Source organism: Capra hircus, chromosome 10, assembly GCF_001704415.2.
Source record: "Capra hircus breed San Clemente chromosome 10, ASM170441v1, whole genome shotgun sequence".
Taxonomy (NCBI): domain Eukaryota; kingdom Metazoa; phylum Chordata; class Mammalia; order Artiodactyla; family Bovidae; genus Capra; species Capra hircus.
In genome coordinates, this window is record NC_030817.1 from 49,119,310 (window position 1) to 49,138,729 (window position 19,420).

The 19,420-nt window shown below is 34.3% G+C and overlaps 1 protein-coding gene across 2 annotated transcripts in view; it reads left to right on the plus strand.

Annotated features, from left to right (window-relative positions):
• The window catches only part of TEX9 (testis expressed 9), an 89,260-nt gene that overhangs the window by 3,976 nt on the left and 65,864 nt on the right, over positions 1–19,420 (plus strand). For both annotated transcript variants that reach the window (XM_005685729.3, XM_013967115.2), the window contains exons 3-4: positions 9,156–9,219; positions 10,747–10,826. In XM_005685729.3, the coding sequence (XP_005685786.1) occupies positions 9,156–9,219; positions 10,747–10,826 (144 nt within the window). The remainder of the gene's footprint in view (positions 1–9,155; positions 9,220–10,746; positions 10,827–19,420) is intronic.

Consider the following 19,420-nt stretch of genomic DNA (forward strand, 5'->3'; position numbering starts at 1 on the left):
TTTTGGGTCTCCTGCATTGTCAGGCAGATGCTTCGCTACTGTGCCACCTGGGAAGTCCCCAGCACACAATGTTGTGATAGTTTCGGGTGGACAGCAAAGGGACTCTTCCATATATGTACATGTATCCATTCTCCCCCAAACTCCCCTTCCGTCCAGAGTGCCACATAACATCGAATAGAGTTTCTTGTGCTGTACAGTAGATTAGATCCTTGTTGGTTATCCATGTTTTGAAAATTTTATTTTTTAATTGGTGGAAAATTGCTTTATAATTTTGCCTTGGTTTCTGCTGTTCAACAATGTGAATCAGTCATAATTAAATATATATATCGTCCCTCCTTAGCCGCCCTCCTGTCCCCACACCCCACTGCTCTAGGTCATCACAGAGCTCCAGGCTGGGCTCCCTATGTTATTTACCAGCTTCCTCACTATTTTAGTGTATGATAGTGTATATATGTCAATGCTACTTTCTCAATTTGTCCCACCCTAACCTTCCTCTGCTGTGTCCCCAAGTCCATTCTCTAATAGATTTACCAGTATTGTTTTTCTAGATTACATGTATATGCATTAATATGCAATACTTGTTTTTTCTCTTCCTTGTTTTTCTCTTCCTCTGCATAAGAGGCTCCAGGTTCATGCACCTCACTACAACTATGTCAGATTCATTCCTTTCTATGGCTGAGCAATATTACACTGTATAAATGTACCACAACTTCCTAATCCATTTATCTGTTGATGGACATTTAGGTTGCTTCCATGCCCTGGCTGTTGTAAATATTGCTGCAGTGAACATTGGGGTATGTGTGTCTTTTGGAATTGTGGTTTTCTTAGGTTGTATGTCCAGTAGTGGTATTCCTGGGTCATAAGGTTTATTCCTAGTTTCTTACTCTCCGTACTATTTTCAATAACTAGATTTATGCCTAGCTAGTTTTTAAGGAATCTCATACTGTGTTCCATAATAGCTGTATCAGTTTACATTCCCATCATGCTGTAGAGTTTTGACTAAATATTTTTTTACCAGGCTTAAGGACACAGTTTCCATTAATTCTTTGTTTTTCAGTCTAGGATGTGAAGTGAGGTGAAAGCCGCTCAGTCGTGACCGACTCTTTGTCCATGGAATTCTCCAGGCCAGAATACTGGAGTGGGTAGCTTTTCCCTTCTCCAGGGTATCTTCCCCAGCCAGGGATCGAACCCAGTTCTCTCGCATTGACAATATTATATCCTTTTTTGTATTTTGAATGAATGTTAAATTTTAACAAAGTTCCCCCCCCCAAATTTATGTAGGTGATAAAAATTGTTTCACCCCTTCATTTAATGTTTTAACATACTGAACTACAAAGACAGGTTTATTGTTTTCTTTGAAAGGCCCCTGGATTAGATTGCTTTAATTTTATGTAGATATTTTATTTCATCTATAAACAAAGTGAAATTGGTCCTACATTTTTTTCTAGTTCTTTGCCTTTCTGATTTTGATATCATTATTATAAAATAAACTGAGTAGCTTTCCTTTTTTGTTTTATTCTGTTCTTGGAAGCTTCTTGTAATCAGAGATCATCTACCCTATGATTAAAATTGTGAAACTGAGTCTAGTTTGAGCTGTTTTTTTTTTGTTATTCTGTGAATTGTTTTTTTAATAATTATTGCTTCCAGAATAAATTTTGGTTATTTGCTAGTTTTCTAGAAAACTGTCCATTTCATGTATGTGTATTAACATACATTTATTCTAATTATGCTCTTATATTTTAAGTCTTGACTATATCTGTAACTTAATATATATCTTCTTTTGGGACCTTTCCTGTCAGTCTTAATGGGAGGTGTATATGTTTTATTGGTCTTTTCAGAGAATTAACTTTTGGTTTTATTGCTAATTTTCTGTGTGATTTAAAATTTTTTTCATTAGCCTTATCTTTATAGTTTCTTTTTCTTCTAATTGTGGATTTAGTTTTTCTTTTTTAAGTTTTCTAATTTTTTAATTCATTTAAATTTTTGCATTTAAATTTAATACATTTAATATTTCTTTGCAACCATAGCTAATCTGTATTTCAAGGTCTGTTTTGATATTTCTATTCTTTCTGATTATTTAGTTTTGAATATTTTATGATTTTCATAGTGTTTATTTTAGTGTGTTTTTGTAATTGCCAAGCATCTGTTTTTTTGTTTTATTTTTGTTATTTAAAATTTTTAATTGTACTGTGGTCAGAGAATGTATGTATCATTTATTTTCAAAGGCGTTTTGAAACTTAGTTGTGACCAGGTATGTGTGGAATTTTTGTGAATATTCAGTGTATTCTTTGATAGAAAGTGTATTTACTATTTGTTGACTAATAACTTAGATCAAGCTAATTACTTTTGCTGTCCATAGCAGCGGTATCCTCAACATTTTTTTCTCCAGTAGCTGTATTGGCTTCTGTCAGAGGTGTACTAAAATCAGCTATAATTATAACTTAAAAATTTCTTTTAATTGTGTCCGTTTTTGTTTGGGGGTTATATCATTTTATTTAAAACCTCTTGAATAATTCCTTTAATTATTTGTAGTGTCTTTACATCTTTTTCATTCTTTTATTTTCAAACTTTGTATGTCATTTAGCCTTATTAAGTACATTTCTTTTATACTCTCTGATAATTTCTGCCTTCTAATAAGTGAATTTATGGTATATTGTTTGTTGATTTGAAGTTGTTTTGGTCATCTTATGTTTTGTTTTCTATTTGTGCCTTTTCTTTGGTTCTTTTCTGTTGTTTATTGGTTGAATGAGTTTTCATTATATCTTTATTTTCCCTTTATTGTTTTGGAAAGACCTCAGAATAGTTTAACTTGGTTTCCCTTGTTTGCAAGTTAAATAATAGTTACTTCCCCTTTGCTTTGAATACCCCTACCTGTTATTTTCATATTCTGTGCTAATTTATCATGTTTTGTCATTTCTTTGCATCATGATTCCTTTCTTTTTTTCTAAGTTGAGTTTCCTTTTTTCTGAAGCATAGAGCATTCATTACTTTTCTATGTGAAAATCTGAGTCTTAAATTCACCAGTCTTACCTGAAAATTTTACTTCACATTTATTCTTCAAAGATAGTTTAGCTGAATATAGAACTTGAAATGGCTAGTCCTCGCACCCCACCTCCTGACAGTTCATTAAAAGTACCATTTGGTTGTCCAAAGGTACCATTGTAATCTAGAGATATTGATAAACCATCTGCTGTCAGCTTCTAAGATAATCATGCTGGTAGACTATTTTTCTCTCTTCTTTTTAAATGTTTGGTGTGTAATTTAAAGAATATTCTCCTTGTCTTTGAAGTTATGCAGTTTTACCCAGTGTGTACAGCTGTGGATTTGTGTTCTTGATCCTGTCTGGGATCTCTGTAATTATTCATTTCTGGAAAATTCTCAGCATTATTTCTTTTTATAAAAAGTAGTGTCTTTTGTTTTATGTCTCTTGCTGTATTCGTCAGGTTTCAAATAATTTTTGTTTTTGTTTTATTGAGGTCTACTTGGTTTACAGTATTATACTAGTTTAGGTGTATAGCATAGTGATTCAAAACTTTTGTAAATTTATTCCATGTAAAATTATTGTCAAATAACAGCTGTATTTCCTGTGTTGTACAGTATATCTTTGTGTGTTTGTACTAAGTCATATCTGACTCTGTGCGACCCTATGGACTGTAGCCTCCTGGGCTCCCCTGTCCATGGGATTCTCCAGGCAAGACTACTTGAGTGGGTTGCTGTGCTCTCCTCCAGGGGATCTTCCTCACCTAGGGATCTAACCCATGTCTCTTACGTCATCTCCTGCATTGGCCGGTGGGTTCTTTACCACTGGCTCCAGCTGAGAAGCCCATACATCCTTGTGTCTTATTTATTTCATACACAGTAGTTTGTATATCTTAATTCTTTACCACTATCATATGCCTTTCTTCTTCCCTTTTCCCATTGGTAACCATTAGTTTGTTCTCCATGTATGTGGATCTGTTTCTATTCTGTTATATTCATTCATTATTTTTTAGATTTCTGATAAGTAATAACACACAGTATTTGTTTTTCTCTGTGACGTGTTTCACTAACCAGAATACCCTCCAGGTCCATCCATGTTGTTGCAAATGGCAAAATTTCATTTTTTTCATAACTGAACAGTATATCCTTGTGTGTATGTATGTATTTTTATGCCACATCTTCTTTATCCATTCATCTGTTGATGAACATGTAGGTTGCTTCTATATCTTGGCTCTTGTAAATGCTGCTATGAACATGGGAGTGCATATATTTTTTCAAAGTAGTGCTTTCATTTTTGTTGGATATATATCCAAGAGGGTAATTACTGGGTCATATGGTAGTTATAGCTTCAATTTTTTGAGAAATTGCCATACTGTTTTCCACAGTGGCTGCACCAATTTATATTCCCACCAGCAGTGTAGGAGAGTTCCCTTTTCTCCACATTCTTGCCAACATTTGTTATTTGTGGTCTTTTTGATAATAGCCATTCTGACAGGTATGAGATCATACTGTAGCTTTGCTTTACATTTCTCTAATGATTAACAGTGTTGTGCTTTACATGTGCCCATTGGCCATCTATATTCTTCTTTAGGAAAATGCCTTTTCAGGTTTTCTTCCCATTTTTAAACCAGATTATTTGTTTTGTTTTGTTTTTAGTATTGAATAGTTTTAGCTATTTATATATTTTGAATATTAAACCCTTGTTACTCATATCATTTGCAGATATTTTCTTCCATTCGGTAGATATCTTTTCATTTTGTCAGTGATTTCCTTTCCTTTTTTTCCCCTTTCAAGTTTAATTAGGCCCTGTGCAGGTATGTATGTATTTTATTTTCTTAGGAGACAGATCCAAAAACTATTGTTGTGATTTATGTCAAAGAATAGTCTACCTATGTTTTCTTCTCAGGTTTTATGGTTTGTGGTCTTACATTTAGGTCTTTAATCCATTTTGAGTTTATTTTTGTAAATGATGTGAAAAAAGTTCTTATTTTATTCTTTTAAATGTAGCAGCCCATCTTCCCAGCATGACTTACTGAAAGACTGTCTTTTCTTCACTGTGTATTTTTGTCTGCTTTGTCACAGTTACCCACGTAAGTGTAGGTTTGTTTCTGGGCTCACCATTCTGCTCCATTGATCTATGTGTCTGCTTTTGTTCCAGTACCATACTGTTTCACCTGCTGTAGCTTTGTAGTATAATATCTATGGATCAAACCAAAAAGAATAATAACAGTTCTACCAAACATTTAAAAAAGAGTTTATGCCTATCCTAAAACAATTCCAAAAAGTTGCAGAGTGAGGAACACTTCTGAACTCATTGAATGAGGCCAGCATCACCTTGATACTAAAACTATACAAAGATATTACAAAAAAAAAATTATAGGCCAATATCATTGATGAACATCAATGTAAAATCCTCAATAATATATTAGCAAACTGAATCCAGTAATTTATTAAGAGGATCATACACTGTGATCAAGTGAGTATTATCCTGGGGGGCAAGGGTGGTTCAATATCTGGAAATCTATCAATGTGATACACACATTAACAAAAGGAGAATAAAAATCATATGCTTATCTGAATAGATCATATGATCAAATGCAAAAAAAGCATTTGACAGAACTCAACATCCATTTATGATAAAAACTCTCCTCTCCTCAGTGTTTGTGTGTGTGTGTGTTAGTCTCTCAGTCGTGTCTCTTTGCAACCCCATGGACTGTAGCCCTTCGTCCATGGGATTCTCCAGGCAAGAATACTGGAGTGGGTTGCCATTTCCTTCTCCACAATGTTTGTGTAGAGGGAATATATTTCAACATAATGAAGTCCATATATAAGCTCATGGGCTTCCCAGGTAGCTCAAATGGTAAGGAAACTGTCTACAATACAGGAGACCCAGGTTCAATTCCTAGGTCGGGAAGATCCTCTGAAGAAAGATGTGGCAACCCTCCCCACCATTCTTGCTTGGAGACTTCCATGGACGAGGAGCTTGGCAGGCTACAGTCCATGGAGTTGCAGAGTTGGACATGACTGAGTGACTAACACACACGTATAAGCTCATAGCTAACATAGTACTTGGTGGTGAAAAGCTAAAAACATTTTATCTAAGATCAGGAACAAGCATTTTTGTCTAAGATCAGGATGCTCACGCTTACCGCTTTAATTCAGTATAGTATTGAAAGTCCTAGCCATGGCAATCAGAGAAGGAAAAAAAGAAAAGGAATCTAACTGGAAAGGAAGAATTAAAACTGTCATTGTTTGCTGACAGGATACTATACATAGAAAATCCTAATGATGCCACCAGAAAGCTAGTACAGCTCATCAGTGAATTCAGTAGAGTTGCAGAATACAAAATTAATACTCATTTCCCTGGTGGCTCAGTTGGTAAAAGAATCCACCTGCAATGCAAGAGACTGCCTGCAATGCAGGAGACCCAGGTTTGATCCCTGGGTCGAGAAGATTCCTTGGAGAAGGAAATGGCAACCCACAATAGTATCCTTGCCTGGGAAATCCCATGGATAGAGGAACCTGGTTGGCACAGCTCATGTGGTCACCAGAGTCAGACATGACTTAGCAACTAAACCACCAACCACCACTGTACACTAAAAGCAATTTATCAGAAATAGAAATTGAGGAAAGAATCCCATTTATGATTGCATCAAAATAATAAAATACTTAGGAATAAATCTAAGGAGGTAAAAGATCTGTACTCAGAAAACTATAAGACACTGATGAAAGAAAATCAAGACAACACAAAGAGGGTGAAAGATACATTGTATTCATAGATTAGTAGAATTAATATTGTTAAAATGACCATAGTACTGAAACTAGTCTGTGGATTCATTGCAGTCCTATCAAAATACCAGTGAGATGTTTTTTTAAAACAGAACTAGAACAGATGACTTTAAAATTTGTATAGGTACACAAAAGACCCCTAATAGCTAGGACAATCCAGAGAAAGAGCAGAAAGGGATGTATCACACTTCCTTTAGATTATACTCAGTGTATCTCTTTAAATTTTGGCATTTCCTCCTTTTCTGGGATTTTATTCTGCAGTGTCTATTAGGTTGCTATAATCTATCTTTGTCTTACTGTCTGTCTCGAATAGATGTTAAACTCTCTCTTGCATTTTTATCTTTTTGTTTCTCTGTACCTTTTTGTTGGTAATTTTCTCATATCTTCTAATTCATCCATTCTCTCTTCATTCTGTTGTTCAACTTATCCATTGCATTTGAGTTTTATTTACATTGACTGTATTTTCATTATGTAATTTCTGTTTGGTTGTTTTCCAAATTCAGTGTTTTTTTGAATATATGTTTACAATGCTTGGTTCTTGCCTAATGGTTTCTATTCTTTTTTTTCTTTCTTATTGAAAAGTACTATTTAAAATTCTTAGGTGGTTTTATCATCTCCAGGTCTTTTGGTGCAGATTTTGTTTGTATCTGTTGATTATCCATCCTGGAAACTTATTTTTTAATGCAATTTATTATCTTTGTGAAGGCATCTTTAGTAGAATTTGCTTTCTGAGAGAGTTGCATTTGTTCTAGATGACTAAATATTCCTAAGGGTGGTTTTGCATTTCAGTTTATTAGCTTATCAGTTTTCACTGGTTCTAAGCCAACTTTCTATATTAAAGTTTTGGCCTAGTGTCCCTATACCATCTGGGTAAGATGAACTTGGAATACACTTCTGTGTGCTCTGATTACTCGTAGGAGAATCTTTCCCACACATGGCTTTAGTTCCATCTCCGTTCACCTAAGGTTATGGGCAGCGGTTTTGTAGTCTGGTTCACAGGTGTAGCCCTTTATGACTCCCTCAAGTGCATTGGTTTCTAGCTGTTAAGCTGTTTTGGCTTCTGTTCCTGTTGACTGCTCTCACTTTGAGTTACTGCTATATTTTTAGTGCCAGGGTGTTTTCTTTGCCTGAGTTTAAGTTTAGCAACATTTCCTTTATTACAGTTTATCCAGGATTTCTATGGGTTTTGGAGCAGAAGAGTAGTCTTTTGAGTTACCTCAGTCTACTGTGTTGACCAGAAACCTCTCATGGTTCTTGTTAGGGAAGTGTGGAAAATCAGATAAAGCCATCTTGAATACAACTTTGGACTGTGTTAGATATTATTTCTTCTGATTAACTCATCCTAGGGTGTAAAAATACTTCTTGAAACATCAGACTGTTTTAAGAAGGGATATGATACTGATTTTTTTTCTTCTTGGAGTGGGAGTCGTCACTGGTGTGCATACTCGAATTACGTATCTAAAATCACAAGATATGTCATTTAAAAAATTGTTTTGCATATTTTCTTCATAAAACTTCAGAAGAGCCTACATCATCTAGAAATGTGACCTATGAATAGAACTGAGAAGTTATATGCTTTTGAAGATGTTTATTATAATGTTAACTTTTAAAACAGAGATGAACTAACAAGAGGAACAGTTTAGTACACTATGTTAAATTCAACTCTTCAGCGTATTTTATAGCCATTTAAGGCATTAATTTTAAAACTTATATACAGGTAAATATATTCCATCTATATTGTTATGGGGAAACAGTACAATATTGTGTATGTGCTTACAGATGATAATTAGAAGGGAATACTAAAAATCATCTGATAATGGTGGTAGGATTATGGGCAGTTTTTCCTTTCAAAACAGTTTCCTTCAATGACATTGGTATTCTTACAGTCTTAATGGGACCAAATAGTATTCCTGTTCTTTGCTATATTCCAAATAGATGGAAGAAAGAGAAATGGCAGGTTTAGGTCAAAGGAATTGCCTGTATTTCTGATGAAGCTTATACTGAAGTATATAACTGAGTGAGGCCCCTCAGAATCCCAAGAACATGAAGAGTGAAACTGAGGTGAACCCACCCAGTTTATTCTTTCCAAATAAATCATTCTACTTGAAGTAAGGGCAATGTTAGTTGCACTTGTAATGAAATATTTTTACTAGTATATGGAGAGACCAATATTTACACCATTTGAATTTCCACTACAAAGAAGAAGGAATCATGGGAATTTGGAAATAACCTTTCTAATAGTTATATTAATTTTTAAGTAAAAATGTCATGTGTATGTTTTGGCATTTGTTGACTTAACTGAAGTGTAGTTATTGAAATTCAGTTTCTTTAGCTTTGTGTTAGAGTCTTCAGTGTATCACAGCTATTAAATTATTTTCTGCTTTTAGACGTTTAAATGCAGAATTAGAGGCAAAAACAGCTGATCTGGTTCGACAAGCTGAGGAAGTAATAGTAAGTAAATGTACAATTATTAGTATTTCCATGTGGGTGTTAGTTTTTTAGCTTTTTAATTTGATGTATAGCATACATACAAAAAAGTGCCAAAGCATAAATTTTCAATTCAGTGAATTATTATAAATTGAAAATCAGTATATACATAGGTATGTGTATATATGCATATATATGTTTTTGAGAAGCACACATTTTCTAAAAGCTACTGAAAAAGTGTTCTCCATTTTGATATTCCAGTCATCTAATAGTAGCTACATTAATATTTCCTACTATTTTAAGATTAATGTTTGTGAGTAGCTATTGAATTAGTACTAGTAATTCAGTAAGGATACGGTTTCTGGACAGAAGTTGAATAAAGGATAACAATTATCACTAATGCTTAGATGGTAATCTGTTTCTTAAACTCTGCAGTTAGATGTAACTCAAATTCTTAGGGCTAGTCCATAGTCAAATTTATAGTCAGGAAAATGTTTTGAGGCTATATTACTAGACAATATAAGGATATTTGCCCCATTCTAACTACCAAATTGGTTATTCTTTCTTTAAATACCCCTCCCTAAGCATCAGCATTCCCATTATTAATGATAGGATATAGTAGTATTCCTTAGAGGAATAAATATCCTAATTGATAGGCTGTAATAGTACTCCTTAGAGCTGCTTTCAAGCTTGTTTCATTTTTTGTTTTAATTCAGTTATAATTCTCTCTCATTTAAACCCCATCCCCATCTCACTTTAGAGTTGATGGGTGTCACTGAAGAATAGCTAATATTTTAATACCTTAGACAGAACCATCATTGTTTGTTAGCATAGGAACATAACATTTCAGGTAATAGATGGAGATAATGGTTAAAGATTTGTTAGTTGCATTTGTAATTAAATATTTTATTTAAAAATAAATACTTTATTACATCTTTTGTTTGTGTCTGTTCTGAAGAGCCAGAAAATAATTTGAACAAAGAAACCCCACTTTATAGTAGAATGAGGGATTCATTATGTATTCTGATCAAATACATTAGTCCTCTCATGGATATAACTCTTGCCATATTGAATTTTTGTTTCTTACTTTCATACTGATACATCATCTTCAAAAGCTTTCACTCTTATTGCTTCATTTTTAGCACTTTAATTTCTGTGTGGTCATTGTAACATTGAAGTTTGTCTGATTTGAGACAAATTTTTCTATCCATTAAATGGATTTATGTTTTCATTTCTTGTGAACCTTACTTCTTTTGCATGTTACGCAAGATGGAAGCCCTAATATAATTGGGAAGAAGTCAGCTAAGATCATTTAGAGGCATTAACATTCTTACAATTTTCCCTTAGAGTGACTTTCCTAACCAAGAATGAATGAAAGGTGAAACTACATAGTTACAGACCTTATTTTGATACCATAGCTTTTAGAATTCTGTGCTTTGATTTTATGGAAATTGTGGACAATTCTGAAATGATTAATGATCAGAAAGGCACTTGAATATATCCTAGTTTTGTGAGGTTTTTTTCTTTATGACTTACCTTTGTTTTATTTAGAGAGATCAGCAAGAAGTACGATCTAAGTCTGTTTCAGCACAAATTAAATCATATGAAGACAAAGATGATTACAGCTTTAGGTAAGTGACTTATATTCTCAAACACCTTAAAAATGTTTTTTTACTGGGTAAATGCTTTAAGATTTTTTTAATTGAGGTATAATTGACATACAATGTTATATTGGTTTTAGGTATACAGCATGATTCAGTATTTGTATGTATTGTGAAATGATCACCACAATGAGTCTACTTAATATCTATTACCATACATAATTACAGAATCTTTTTTCCTTGTGATGAGAACCTTTTTTTAAAAAAAATATATTTTATTGAAGTATAGTTGATTTACAATGTTTCAAGTACACAGCAAGATGATTCAGTTATACAAATGTACATATTATTTTTGAAATTATTGTCCATCATAGGTTATCACAGGATATTGACTGTAGTTCCCTATGCTATACAGTAAACCTTTGTTGCTTGTTGCATATCTGTTTTTTAATTAGAAATCTGGCATTCTATTCAACTGAGTTAAACAAGTGGAATCAAAATGTCATAGTATGTTTAGTTAGGCAAAAATTCCTAAGTTTTCCAAAATATATATATTATACATATATATATATACACACAAAAGCTTTTTTACTACACTTGATAGCATGAGAAAGAACATTAAAAAAAAAGGAGAGATGGAGAGATTGGAAAACATAAATGAAATGGGAGCACTGCATATGAAATAGAAAAAGTGAAACAAACTAGATAAAAGTAAAAGATCACCAGATAGTCCAGTTGTTTTTAAACATGACTACTCATTAGAAACATATCTGTAGATCTGGAGAAAAAAAGCAATACCTGAGCATTTTTTTTTCCCCCAAAAGTTTCAAGATAATTCTGAAATGCATCTGGATTTTAGAAAGTGATTACAGGTTTTTCTGTTAGATCCTAGTTTTGGTGATACAGAGTTCTATTATTTTTCTGTTGACCAATCATGATACAATGATAGTAAATGAGTAATAGTTACATAACCACAATGGTAAAATATGCTTATCAGTTTTCACAATCAATGGCCAGACAAAAAATAAAAGATAATTACAATTGCAAGCCATAATGGGAATATGATTAACTTAACAGTATAAAATAATTACATACAACTTGGGTGTTTGGGTGTTTGTTAAGCAGACTGATGTGGTAAGTGGAAGTACATACATGCACATGTTTTCATCCACCCAGCCAGTCTGTGTCTTTTGGTTGGTGCATTTAATCCACTTGCATTTAAGGTAATGATTGATATGTGTGATCCTGTTACTGTTTTCTTAATTGTTTTGGGTTTATTTTCTGTGGGTCTTTTCCTTCTCTTGTGTTTCCTGCCTAGAGAAGTTCCTTTAGCATCAATTGTAAAGCTGGTTTGATGGTGCTGAATTCTTTTCACTTTTGCTTGTCTGGAAAGCTTTTGATTTCTCTGTTAAATCTGAAGAAGGGTCTTGCTGGGCAGAGTATTCTTAGTTGTAGGTTCTTCCCTTTCATCACTCTAAACATACCATACCCTTCCCTTCTGGCTTGCAGAGTTTCTGTTGAGAATTCAGCTGATAGCCTGATGGGAGTTTCCTTGGCTGTTATCTGTTGTTTTTCTGTTGTTGCTTTTAATATTTTATCTTTGTTTTTAATTTTTGTCAGTTTGATTACTATGTGTCTCAGTGTGTTCCTCCTTGGGTTTATCCTGCCTGGGACTCACTGTGCTTCCTGGACTTGGTTGACTATTTCCTTTCCCATATTAAGGCAAGTTTTCAGCTATTATCTCTTCAATTATTTTCTTATGTCCTTTCTCTCTCTCTTCTCCTTCTGGGACCCCTGTAATGCGAATGTTGGTGCATTTAATGTTGTCCCAGAGGTCTCGTAGGCTGTCTTCATTTCTTCTCATTCTTTTTTCTGTATTCTGTTCTGTGGCAGTGATTTCCACCATTCTGTCCTCCAGGTCATTTATCTGTTCTTCTGCCTCAGTTACTCTGCTGTGGATTCCTTCTAGTGTATTATTCATCTCTGTTTGTTCTTTAGTTCTTCTAGGTCTTTGGTAAACATTTCTTGCATCTTCTCAATCTTTGCCTCCATTCTTTTCCGAGATCCTAGATCATCTTCATTATTATTATTCTGAGTTCTTTTTCTGGAAGTTGCCTGTCTCTGCTTCATTTAATTTGCGGGGAGGGGGTGAGGCAGTTATCTTGTCCCTTCATCTGGGGCATAACTTTCTGCTTTTTCATCATGATTAACTTTCTGTAATATGGTTTTTGTTTTAGCTGCTATAAGACAGTGCTTCCTCTTGCTTCTCTCTGCCCTCTGATGGATGAGGCTAAGAGGCTTATGTAAGCTTCCTGATGGGAGGGACTGGCAATGGGAAAAACTGGGTCTTGCTGTGGTGGGCAGGGCTTTGCTCAAATAAAGCTTTAATACAGTTATCTACTGATGGGTGGGGTTGCATCCCTTCCTGGTAGTTGTTTGGCCTGACCCAGCCCTGGGGTCTATGGGCTCTATGGTTGGGTTAATGGTGAACTCCAAGAGGGTTTATGCCAAAGGGCATCTTCCAGTGCCCCCGTCCTGTGATGAGCCACTGCCAACCCACACCTCCATAGGAGGCCTTCCAACACTAGCAGGCAGCTTTGGTTCAGTTCCCTGTAGGGTCACTGCTCCTCTCCTCTGGGTCTTTGTGCATGTAAAATTTTGTTTGTGCCCACCAAAACTGGAATCTCTGTTTCTCCCAGTCCTCCTAAAGTCCTATAATCAAAACCTGCTAGCCCTCACAGCAGATTTCCTGGGGATTCCCAGTCCCTTTGTTGGATCCCCAGGCTGGGAAGCCTAATGTGGGGTTCAGAACCTTGACACCAGTGCGAGAATTTCTTTGGTATTATTGTTCTCAAGTCTATGGGTCACCCACCCAGCGGGTATAGGATTTGGTTTTATTGTGATTCCACGCCTCCTCCTATCTCTGTGGCTTCTTTGTCTTTGGACATAGGGTATCTTTTTTTTTTTTTGGTGGGTTCCAGCATGCTCCTGTCAGTGGTTGCTGAACAGCTAGCTACAATTTTGGTGCTCTTGCAGGAGGAGACAAATGTGTGTCCTTCTGCACAGCCATCTTGAACTGTTCTTCTGTGATGAGAACCTTTAATATCTGCCTTTTATTTTTAGCAGCATTCAAGTATGCAGTACAGTAATTATTAAGTATAGTCTCCATGCTGAACATTATGTCCTGTGACTTATTTATTTTATTATTGGTAGTTTGTACCCTTTGACTCCTTTCACCCATTTCATCTACTCCCAACCAGCCAGCCTCTAGCAACCACCTTTTGTTTGTTTGCTTTTAGATTCTATATATAAGTGAGATCACTTTGTAGTTGTCTTTCTCTGACTTATTTCACTTAGTGTAATGCCTTTGAGTCCATTCATGTTGTCACAAATTGCAAGATTTCATTCTCTTTTATGGCCAGATAATATTTATATATATATTATAGAATAGTATATGCATATATATAATATTAGAGAGAGAACATGCACATTTTCTTTGCTTGTTCATCCCTTGATGTACATTTAGGTTGTTTCCATATCTAGGCTATTGTAAATACTGTTGCAATGAACATGGAGGTGTATATATGTAAAAAAGAAAAATATGTATATAGTGTTTTTATTTTCTTTGCATAAATACCCAGAAGTGAGATTGCTGGGTCATATGATATATGTTTAATTTTTGAGGAACTTTTATACTCTTTTCCAAAGTGAGTGTACCAAATTATGTTTCTGACAACAGTGTACAAGGTTTCCCTTTTCTCCACAGCCTTGCCAGCATTTGTTATCTCTTATCTCTTTGATAATAGCTATTCTTACAGGTATAATATCTCATTGAAGTTTTGATTTATATTATATATCTCATTTATATTTTGATTTATATTTCCCTGTTGGTTAACTGAGTAACTTTGCATGCATCTGTTGGCAGTCTATATGTCTTCTTTAGAAACTGTCTAGTCACATCTTTTGCCCATTTTTAAATCAGTTTGTTGGGCTATTTTATTTGAGTTTAATGAGGTTTTAAAAATGTATTTTTTGATAGTAACCATTTGCCAGATATATGATTTGCAAATATTTTCTCCTATTTAGTAAATTACCTTTCATTTTGTTGATTTTTTTTAAATTTTGCTGTGCAAAAGCTTTTCAGTTTGATAAAGTCCCATGGGTGTATTTTTGTTTTTGTTGCCTTTGCATTTGGTGTCAAATCCAAAAAATAATCACTAAGGCAAGTCTCGAGGAGTTAACCACCTACGTTTTTCTTCTATAAATTTTATGGTTTTAGGTTTTCCATTCAAATGTTTAATCAATTTGAGTTTATTTTTTGTGTATGGTATAAGATAATGGTCCATTTTCATTTTTTCATGTGTGACTCTCCGTTTTTCCTGACACTGTTTATTGAAGAAGCTACTATTTTCCCATCGTATACCCTTGGCTCCTTTGTCATAAATTGATTGAGCAAGTTCATTTCTGGGCTCTGTAGTCTGTTCCATTGACCTATGTGTCTGTTTTTATGCAATTACCATACTGTTTGATTACTGTAGCTTTGTATAATAGCTTGAAATCTGGGATAACACCATTTTTACTGGATAGTGTATGTGGATCTGTTTATAATATCTTTTTGTAAGTATTGGAAATCTATACTTTGAAGAAGAATGTAAGTTATAAAAATAATAATAATTGGGGGCTTATACCAGTCAGACACAATGTAAACCTTTTACCTGCTTTATTTCATTTATTTTTCAAAGTGTTATTTTGAAATCAGTGTTACTGAGCTCCTTTTAAAAATGAGGAAACTGCAAAACAAATAAATGAGAAAACTGCAGCTTAATGAAGTTTGGAAGCTTATCTAGGACCCACAGATGGATGGATTTCACTGAGATCCAGACTACAGTTGATAAGATTTCTAAACCTGTCTTCATGAACTGTACCTTTTTTCTTTTAAAATTGCATGTGAAATTAGGTAAAAATAAATTAATTAATAGATATAAGATATATTAGATCTTTTTTCCCCCCTAGATTTCATATGAACTTTAGATATGTCTAAAGAAATTAGGGAACAAAAAAAATATTTATTAATAAACTGGGTGGCAGCATGGAACATTGGAAAAAAGGGCCCTCTCTCCCTCTCTGCTACTTTGAGTATGTTAAGCCACTGAGATTTTGGGGTTAATATCATAGCCTACCTTAACTAGTAAAGCAATTGGTATTGAGTCAGGTGCTGTATAACAAATATTCTAAAAGTGGTTTTCACTTAGTGATTAGGCGGTATCAGCAAAGACACTTGATTTTGGAAGCTGTAAAGATAAGAGTGCTGTTAAATAGTGGCAGTGAATTTAGTAAAACTTGTCACTTTTTATAAATTGCAAGGTTAAATGAATGTCTGATGAACCAGTGTTCTTAAGGAAGAGGTTGGGAAACAGAGTATTAGAGTATGTGCTCTTACTATTAGCTGTATTCACACTGTATTATGAGAAAGATAAGTTTAGGAAAGAATTGGCTGTGTTGTAAGTAGAAGTGAAAGGGAATATGGAAATTCTAGAAATTACAGGCCTTGTAATGTTCAAAAAGTCACCTGCTTCCAATTTTGATGAGGTCTGTTTTTTTGTTTTTCTTTTGCTCCTTATGCTTTATGAGTTATATCAAAGAATCCGTTGCTAAATCCAAGGTCATTAAAATCTACTGTCTTTTCTTCTAAGAAAATTATATCATTCAGACTTTTATTTACATTTAGGTCTCTGATCCGTTTGGAGTTAATGTTTTTTATATGATTAATGTTTTTTACATGGTGTGAGAGAAGAGTCAGCTTTGATTCTATTTCTTCTGTTGAATGATCTTGGCATCTTTGTCAAAATCAGCTGACTAGAGACATACAAAATGGTTTTATTTTTGGACTCTCAGTTGTGTTCCATTGATCTGTGTATCAGTTCTTATGCCAGTACTACACTGTCTTGATTACCCTTAACTTTGAAGAGTTAACTGGTTTTAGACCTAAAAAATTATGAGATAAAATTGAAAAAAATGTTTAAGGGATAAAAGTCTATTAAATATGAAAGCTCATCTTTGTGGCAAAGGTCAGATTTGTGATAAAAAAACTTTTATCACAACTATTGATAAAAGTTGCCAGTGGATTAAGGTTTTTGAGGGCAAGGATCATTTTAAATTATACCTAGTGGACTTATCCATTTGGATCAAATGTCTCATAGTAAAGATCTAACTAAAGGTAGTAGTCCCCTCATAGAAGCTTGACAACCTCAAAGTAAACTATTTTTAAACTGAGTTTGGGGGAAGAGGTGGGAGGAAGGGAGAGAGAGAGGAGTTTAGGGTAAAGAAGTAGTCTTAGAGTTACGAGTGTGGTAATGGCACATGTAACTGACTGGAATCAAATGGGTAAGAAACTTTTGAGAGAGTTATCAGCAAAAGAACATTAAGAATGGTAGACTAAACCTGCTTGTGATTGTTTAAATCTTAGAATAGCTGTGAGATCTCCCAGTCTTCTAAGATGAAGGAGCAGCCATTGAGAGTGGCACAGAGAGAGTTTAATGTTTAAACACCTTATAGGCCTTAGAAACAGCAAAGCAGTATTACTTAAGTGGCAGTATATTTGGCTCATATTTGAAATATTGGGACCTTTTTCATTTAGTCAAGAATAATTATTGCATACAGTCCAGCAGTTCCCCTCTAGCTATTTACCCAAGAAAAATGAAGACATATGTCCAAGAAAAAACCTGCATGCAAAACATTTACAGCCATTTTATTCATAATTGTCCAAACTGGGAACAACTCAAAAATAAATCAAGTGGTGAATGGATAAACAAATTATGGTATATCCATGTAACTGAGTCTTTCTTAGCAATGAGAGGCAATGAACTGCTGATAACAGCAACAACATGGATGCTGAGTAAAAGAAGATAGACTCAAAAATGTATATACTGTATGATTTCATTTATTTGACATTCTGAGAAAGGTAAAAATATAGGGACAGAAATTGAATTAGTGATTGTGTGGGACTTGGGAAAGGAATTAACTACAATGGGACACAAGGGAACTTTTTGGGATGATGGAAATGTTCTTTATTTGGTTGTGGTGATGGTTATATGACATATAATTTTGTAAAATTTATAGAAATGTACACCTAAAAAGGTATGTTTTACCATGTGTAAATTTTATTTCAGTAAGCCTGAAAAAAAAATAACACTATTAGTGCCAAAAATAAAGTCAAAATAAATTTTGAGATGAGTAAACAGACTAGGTTCTGCTCCCAATGAGTTAATGCCTCGTGTATTAAAAGAACATTTTTAATATGTTTTGAAAGTAAAATTTTTTTCCATAAAAATATCTTTATATCATTTGATACATATATTTCTGTGTGTATATATATAATATATAACATGAAACTACATATCCATATTGTACATAATGCTTTCTGATATTTTATGGAAGATAGTGTTTAATAGTTACCAAAATTCCAATGTTAAGTTACCATTAAGATTAATTACAGTTTTTATCCAGTAAATAAAAAAGATTGAAATGATGTTAACAACTGCTAATCCCTGGTTTCTGTTGAAACAAGTGAGAGACTGATTTTACAAGCATGAAAATAAATCTGTTGTTTTTCTTTCACTAAATTTTCCTGAAGTGCAAAGTGGTGATGACACCTCTGCTTACCTAGATCAGGTGGCCATTTTTTTTAATGCTAGTGTTTGAACAAATGGCTTTTGCCATGTCAAACATGGCACTTGATGGTTGGAAATTACTAAAGATGGGAGGTGATTCTGTGAAGAGACAGTCTGTTTCGGCTTGGAACAGTGATAATTGAATTAAATTATAGTAGTCAGACTATTTATTGTAATAGGTCTTCAACATCCAGGGTTACTTCCCCTGTGTGAATATGGTAGGTGAACCAGACCTCAGTCTCCTGATAGTATAGCATGCCTATCCCTCAGTCTGCTGGAAGCAGGGTTTACCACACAAGTCATTTTAATCGCATTACATACAGATCTTACAAGAAGTTTACCAAAAATCTGAATACTGTGGAAATTATCTTTCATAAATACACTAACAAAGTAGTAGCACTTTGCTAAACCTGAGGGAGACGGATAACTGTTAAATGTCCTTTGTCCTTATGAATGTGTATATGGTCGGTGGACAGGGGGAGATGGAAGATGTAGAAAAATGTAAGGAAATGGCAAATACTGATTTAAAATAAGAATGATTTAAAGAGATCACTTAATTTTGTATAAAATTTGGAAACAGACTTCCCTGGTGGTCCAGTGGCTAAGACTCCATGCTCCCAATGCAGGGCGTCAGGCTTGAATCCCTGGTGGAGGAATTAGATCCCTCATGCCCTATGTGCCGCACCTAAGACCCAGCACAGCCAAATAAATAAAGTTTGGAAGCATTTTCATGTCATATATGAGAATGAGTCTTTGGTCTCTAATTTTAAGATATTTTGAAAGCCTTTTCCGCCCCTTTCCAGAGCAGTTTCTAGTTCTTCAAGAGGCTGTATTTAATATCTATCTTGAGTATATCTTTGTGTTTAGCACTGAACAAAAAGTATAGCTATTAGGTGGCTGTAGGTGGCATCCTATAGAAAGTAATTTTGTTTGTATGTTCTCTACTTTGATTGG